The sequence below is a fragment of the Spinacia oleracea genome, chromosome 4, assembly GCF_020520425.1.
Source record: "Spinacia oleracea cultivar Varoflay chromosome 4, BTI_SOV_V1, whole genome shotgun sequence".
In the NCBI taxonomy this organism is placed as follows: domain Eukaryota; kingdom Viridiplantae; phylum Streptophyta; class Magnoliopsida; order Caryophyllales; family Amaranthaceae; genus Spinacia; species Spinacia oleracea.
The window spans coordinates 94,157,937-94,165,274 of record NC_079490.1 but is presented as its reverse complement, the minus strand read 5'-3'; the positions used below and the strand labels follow the sequence as shown (position 1 = coordinate 94,165,274).

Below are 7,338 nucleotides of genomic sequence, written 5' to 3'. Positions count from 1 at the left end.
ATGTCTTTCTTTTTCCTTTTCGATCTTTGTCAAGGCAAGTTTTTTCTAGTTTTTAGGCATTATTCTTGATTTGGGCAAATAAAATTGGAACTTGTAGACTAGAATGCTTTTACTCCTAATTGGTAGATGTTTGCACGGTTTTTAATTTCTTGGGTCGAATCTAGGATTTAGGTGTTAAGAAAGTTGGTTGAACTTTGGGTAGCATGCGTCTTGAACCCTTGGCTTGTGGTAAGATGGTGTCGATCTCTCTAGTGACTTGAAACCGGAGAGAGTGGTATTTGCTCCCATGTGAGGTTCATGTTCAAATTAGCCCAAACACATATACATATATTGAGTGGCATGGATACTTGGCATTGACTTTCTTACTTCCCGAATTTGACTATTTCCTTCCCGAGACCGCGACCGAACTACTTTAGGGGACGATAGAGGCATTTCTTTCGGTGACTATTTTTCTTTTTACTCTAGGACTTTATTTTCTATTTTTCTCATATATTTTTGCTTACATTTTCCCCCTTGCTAGCCATTTGAGCCTTGCCCCTTCATTTCTTATGAGCACATTACAAGCCTAATAGCCTTTGTTTTATTTTCACCGTTAGAAGTGATAGTGAAGCTTTGTGTTATGATGCTTGATAGTTTTGAATGATTATGCATATTTGAGGAATGATGTTTATTGGTATGAATGGCAAAGTTTGGGAAGTATGTTTTATATAGTGAATAAATAAGAAAAAGCAAAAGTTTTAAAAAAAAGACAAAAATAGAGAAAAACAAGGCAATGAAAAAAGTTTCATTTGAAACACAAAAAAAGATAAAATCAAATCAAAAAAAGTGCAAAAAGAGTTGTAGTTTAGAATAGTTGTTGAATAAGCTTAGGGGTACCCCAAATAAGTGGTATGAGTTTGTTTTTGGTTCGATATGCTTGAGTTGAGTTCTATCATTGCGCTTCACTTTAGGTATGAGCATTAAATTACCAAATTTGTTCCACGCCTTACCCCTAGCCTACGTTCCACCCTAAAAAGTCCTCTTGACCCTTTTAAGTTGAGTCATTGACGGTGGAGGGAGGATTTCGTCAAGTTTATGGAATGGGATTGTCATGTTAAGATGTCGGGTAGCCTAATCTTGTTTTCCGGCGCCTTCGCGGCATCTCGGGACGCTACTCTCAAGGGTGGATAGGATCTAGAGATTTGACGTGGTATGCTCGGTTGAAGGGGAATTAATTAGTGCTTGCCCTTAGTTCGCTTTGCTTGACGCTCGAATCTTTCACTCGATTTAGGACATTGGTTAGGGTGCATTTTTTTATTTAGTTAGTAATATTAGCATTCTCTTGTGCTCTTTCCATAATAAAGGCCCTTATCTTCAGTTTTGTAGTTTCGTTTTTCTTTTTTCTTTTTTCTTTTTCTTTCTTTTCCTTTCCTTTCTTTTCTTTTTCTTTTCTTTTCTTTCTTTTTCTTGGTTTGTTTTTCATTTTTAGGTCTTGCCTTGATTCAAATTTTTGGAAGAGTTATGGGTGTTTCTCTTTGGAAACCCTTGCGAGATCCCACTCGCCCTCATGAGCTATTGTGTGGTTCAAAGAGCTTGTTGCACGCTTAAATGCAACCGTGATTCCTACGAAAGTGAGTTAGTGTGCATTCTTTTAGTTCTTATTTTCGTAATTTTGATTTTGAATCATTAAGCTCATTCTCCTCCCCGTTTCTCATTGTAGCTTTGCTTGAGGACAAGCAAAGGGTTAGCTTGGGGGAGTTTGATGAGCGACATTTATGTCGCTCTTAGCTTAGGATTTTAGTTCGTTTTATTAGAATTTTATTATTATTTTCGTTTAGTTTTATCGTTTTTAGTTCGTTTATCTCATTTTTGCATTAATTGTTACATTTTCTCGTCTTGCGCATATTTTAGTCGTTTTTGCTCTAAATATGCCTTTTGCGCGCATTCTCGTTGCGTAAGGTTCGTTTTGAGTATTAACGTGTTAATATCGTGTCATTATGCTTGTCGACGAGTTATATGCTTCACGATTTGCAAAAATGTTAAATGAATTAATAATAATGTTTTCGATTTTTAATAACATGCTTGACGATTTTCTTGTGTGTTATACGATACTGCATTGTGCAGCGACGTGGCATCTTTGTGCAACAACAGACCATAGCAACAACATCCATAGCTGTTGTACACGAGCAGCAACCTTGCAGCCACAGCAACACTCACATCAACACTCACAGCAGCCTCTGTACACGTACAAACATACAACATAGTTGATGTTGCTGTGCACACTTTCAGCTATTGTTCATATCAGTACAGCAGCCTTGATTCAGCCTTGTCGCTCTAAGATAGTAGCAAGAATAAGCAAGTGTTATAGCTGCAATGAATAAGCAATGCAGCCACAGCAATACGAGCAAGAGCCAAGGCACAGCACGCAGCAGAACACGCAGCAGAACAACAACTGTGGGCGCAGCAACCTCGCAGCTGCCATTCTATGCGATCGAATCTGTTATGTGCGCTCGAATCCTTGCTGTGCGATCAAGTGGTCAGGCCTGTGCGGTCCAATGAACTGCAGTTTAGAGATCACAATGGCCTGAAATGGGCGTGCGACCGAATGCTTGTCCCTGTTCGATCGCACATAATCTGTGCGACCACACAACACCCTTTGTGCGACCGAATTGGAACGCGGGGCGGCTATTATAAAAACGAAAATCACAGCAAGGCTTAATTAGAATTCTCTTAGGCTTCTTAGAATTCTCTCTCTAGAATTAGTTTAGGGATTAGATTGGAGATTAGGATTAAGGATTCTTAGCCTCAAATTCTTGATTCTAAATTCAATTCAATCATCATTTTCAGATTTCTTTTTCTCTTTCTCTTGAGTTTTGTTCTTCATTTTGTTCTTCAAAGTTTGATGCAAATTCTTCAATTCAAGGTATAATTCTACTTTTCTTTTTGATTTGTTCTTTAATTCTTTAATTGCTTCATTAATTTTGTTTATGCTTTGATTTCATGCTTTAATCCTAGGATTAGTTTCAAATTTTGAATGTTCTTAGTTTTTCCCCAATTTTTGTGGTTTGAATTTTCTGATTTCCTTTGTTTCATTTAGCTTTATTAATTCAATTAGTTTCATGATTATGATTAATGTTAGTTTAATGTTGATGTTAATCATGCTAATTGAGTAGTTTAGTCTAGAGGTTAGGGATGAAGCTTTGGCATTGAATTTGGGGAAATTTTAGAAAAATTCATGATTGATGTTGTGATTAAATGTGATTTAGTGATAGGATTTCCATGACCAATTGAGTAGTAGTCGCGAATGCTAATTGATTGGATTAGATTGAAATGTATGATTAGGTTTGGCAAGACATTGTGATCCTAATTTGTGCAAGTGAATGATTGTTCCTATTATATGCAAGCTTATCTAGTTTAGGATTAGGCGAAAGCTCTTCCATAGGCTAGGTTTCTTCGCGTGCTCCATCCGAGAGGTGGCGAGCACGTCATTCGGTTTCATTCCTCTATGTGCTACGTCGTTGCATATTCATGAATGACTTGACCTTGTTATTTCTTTGATTCGATTTCCATTGCCGATTCCCGAAATCTCTAGAATTTCTTTATTTGTTTGATTTTCAAGCTTTGATTAGATCAATTCAAAAACTCAAACTCCATTCGAACTAGCTTGCGAACGCATAGATTGAATAGTAAAACATATCCATTCCTATGGGACGATCCCTATACTTGCCGCTATAGTCCATATAGCCGGTTAGTTAGGTGTTTTATAAATTTTGTTTGATGAGGTGAATTTCTATTCAACGACGGAAAAACACCTTATAAAAATGTTGGCCTAGGTGGTATCTTCGAGCGGATGAAGCTGGCCGAGGTAGCGCAAATTCCTCCGTTAGGTGGTTTTAGCTCGGAGGAAAAGGAAAAAATTCTTTCCACCATCTACGCGGCTATTCCCAAGGAGTATGTGAACTCTTTTCCTGGGATTGACGAAGGGTTCTTCAGAGCCATGCAGTCCCTTGTGCTTGACGTGAGTACTCTATTAATTTTTTTTCAAACTCTTTTTAGCCCTGCTCCTTTTCAATGTTTTGGGATGACTTAAGCCTGTTCTTATTTTTGGCAGCTCTTTATCCGATGTGCCGCGAGCAGGCAGTACCGCTTCGACATGCACCAAGAGATGTTGAACCAGAAGGACCGAATCGAGAATCATGAGCAGTATGCCGAGAACATGGCAAAAATGATAAATGAGGACGCGGATGTAGCCATCAGGTCTGAGACTGCTGTTCTCAGAAAGGCTGAGGAGGATGCCCAGAACTATTAGAAGAAGCTGATGGAGCATGAGGGAAAGCTGACTGTTCTTAGGACCGGGTATGCTTCCGTCTCGAAGCGAGCTGAGTTACCAACTTCTCTACCAAGGTGGACGCCTTAGAGAAGAAGCTCAAGGCCACCCAAGCTGAGGTTGAAGCTATTCGGGGAGAAGCCGCCAGTTTCTTCAAGCTTGGGGAGCAGGCCATTTTGGAGAGTGCTCGGAGGGCCTAGGATCAGGCGATGGACGGGAAAGACTTTTCCTGGTTTAGACGCCGGATCTCGTACCAGATGGTTGTCAAGGCCGCTCAGCGCCTTGGGCTCGATCCCCCCGAGTTTGTTAGTCACGGGGAGGATGAGGACGTGGAGGAAGAGGAGGTGAACTCCCCAGAAGATCAAGACGTCCGGAATGGTAGCTCGACGGCCCCTTGTCCGTAAGTTTTTGTATTTTACTGTTGGTTTCTGTGGCGCCGTAGGCGCTTGTAAAAACATTGATGCCTTCGGGCATTCTTTTATTTGGGTTTGTTGCGCCTTTTGCGCATGTATGAATGTTTTGTGCCTTCTGTGCACACATGTTTTTATTCCATCTCAGTTTTGTACTGACTTTTTCAGGAACAAGTTTTCTTTGCCCAATTGTGGACGGTTACCCCAGTGGTTTAGGTGATTAGCCTAATTTGGGGCGCTAATCTTGGCCACTCGTTAGGCCGTCAACCGATTAGTCTTTTGTTACCCCATCAAATGAGAAGGCGTCAATATTGAATGACTGCTTTTATTGAGTCAATTTTTGTGTTTTTACGTCTTTATTATGGCTAATTAATCTTGGCCACTTCTCAGGTCGTCGTTCAATTAGTCATTTGTGACGCCATCTAGTGAGAAGGCGTTGATGTTGAGTGACTACTTTAATTGAGACAATTTTTGCGTTTTTATATGATTTAGAGTTCTTTGTGCGACGTGTGGCTTGTTAGGTCATAATGATAATAAGAGTATCAGAGTTTTGATAGGAAGAATATTATCATAGAGTTCATATTTAGCTAAGCAGCAAAAGTAGATTGGCCGTTTGGTAGGCGCACATTACATGCCGTTTTGTTGGCTCTTACATAATTGTTAGGCCGTTTTGTAGGCGCACATTACATAAAGTACTCTGACTAGTCTATTGGAATTCTATTCCGTAGCCACTTTTCTCTATCTTAACTGGGATACTCTCGCTGGCTGTTGGTGGTTCTTCTTCATACTTTCTCTTGCCTTTGATCCCGGCTGGGTCTTTCCTCCATGCTGACGAGTTAAGAGTTGTGACGTAGCAGTCTCTTGCTTGCTGTTGATATCCATGTATAGTCCCGATTGCTCTCTCGTCACACACATACTTCAGGAGTATGAGATGGGTGACGACCACTACTTTTATCTTGTTCAAAGTGGGACGTCGCAAAATGACATTGTAAGCCGTCAAGTCTTTGACGATTAGGAAGTCCACACCCATCTTTTGTCCATCCTTACGTCCTCCTATCCGTACTGGCAAGTTGATGACGCCCACCGGGTGTATGATGCTTCCTCCAAAGCCAATGATAGGGTAGTGGATGCTCTCGATGGTCTTAGGGTCATGAGCTAGGCGGCTTAGGAACTCCATGCTCATTATATCCGATGAACTTCTTGTATCTATCAAGATGCGCTTTACTCTCATGTTAGATATTTTGATCTCGACCACGAGAGGGTCGTCATGCGGAGTGGCTACACGTCCTCCATCTGATTCACATATTTCTATCCGAGGGAATGGGTCCACTGGTGACTTCCCCGATAACTTTACTTGACCTAGACGGCGGGCATAATCTTTCTGTCCCCTCATGGTGGGTCCTCCAGCAGCTGGTCCTCCTGATATGACGGATACAAATCCCCCTTTGCTGTGATTTTCTTCTGTAGCAGAGACAGGTGACTTGTTTTTCTTGTACTGGTTTTTTCCCGTGTCGTGAGTGCTTCTTTGCAGATAGTTCTTCAGGTGCCCCTTGGAAGCTAGGCCATCCAGGGCTCTCTTCAGGCTTCTGCAATCCTTGGTGTCATGACCTATATCTTCGTGGAACTCGCAATACAGCTTAGGATCTCGACTTTCAGCAGGAGACTTCATTGGAAAGGGTCGTTCAAGGTCGAACCTGGTCCCTACGTCCACTAGGATTGTGAGAAGGTCTGTATTGTATCCAAAATATTCTCTCTCTTGCGGCCGTCCTCTCTTTTACCCGGGAGAATTGGTATCGTGTTCTTTCGAAAGAGCCTAAGTACCATTTACTCGTGGGACTTTCCTGTCCATCTTCTCTTTCTTCCCCGAGGAGTCTGTCGCCTCTCCAGCCTTTCCATCCTTTGACCCACTGCATATCTCTGTTGCATGAATAAAGGCTTCGGCCTCGTCCAAGACTTCTGCCATCGTTCGCACGCTTTTCTTAACCAAGTCAAACTTGAATGATCCCTTCTTCAGGCCTTTGATAAAATTCTAGAAGTAGACGCCATTAGGCAGATCTGGGATCTTTCCTGCTTCCAGATTGAAACGTTTAACATAGCTTCACAAAGACTCGTCTTTCCCTTGTTGAATGTGTCCCAAGTGCATGCTTGTTTTCCCTTCTTCCTTATATGCCATGAACCTGGTGAAAAATAAGGTTTGCAGCTTGTTAAAGGAAGCAATTGATCTTGGGGGCAGCTGTTCAAACCATTTGGATGCTACTCCTTTAAGGGTAGCTGGGAAGTATTTGCACCAAATGGCATCATTGGTTCCCTGAACATACATGTGGTGACGGTATGCAACTAGGTGCATGTCTGGGTCTGTAGTACCGTCATAAGCTTCAATGGTAGGAGTTTTGACTTTAGGTTCTTTCGGGGCGTTCGTTATGACATCAGAGAAGGGAGTGATGTGTCTCAGCGTCAAGTTATTCAATCCTTGGTGGATATGATAAGTTGGTTCAAGATGGGTTGAGACCATATGAGTACGCATGCTCACTCTGTTTGGTGTCATCTGAGTTTGTCCTCAAGTGGAGGGGTAGAATGGAGGATCTTCCGTAACCGGAGTGGATCCAATGTTAGATAATTCAG

General features: G+C 41.5%; 1 protein-coding gene across 1 annotated transcript; it reads right to left on the bottom strand.

Moving 5' to 3' along the window:
* Nucleotides 1–5,422: 5,422 nt before the first annotated feature.
* On the bottom strand, nucleotides 5,423–6,679 carry LOC110799360 (uncharacterized). Its single transcript, XM_022004612.1, has 2 exons — nucleotides 6,538–6,679; nucleotides 5,423–6,426 (listed from the first exon to the last, which is right to left on the bottom strand). Exons 1-2 carry the CDS (start codon nucleotides 6,677–6,679, stop codon nucleotides 5,423–5,425), a joined length of 1,146 nt encoding a protein of 381 aa, XP_021860304.1.
* Nucleotides 6,680–7,338: the final 659 nt, after the last annotated feature.

Excerpts from the sequence above, each read along its gene's own strand:
- LOC110799360 (XM_022004612.1), bottom strand. The coding sequence starts at position 6,679 with ATGGCAGAAGTCTTGGACGAGGCCGAAGCCTTTATTCATGCAACAGAG. Across the intron at positions 6,427-6,537 it reads GAAAGTCCCACGAGTAAATG|TGGACGTAGGGACCAGGTTC; the intron begins GTACTTAGGCTC and ends TCACAATCCTAG.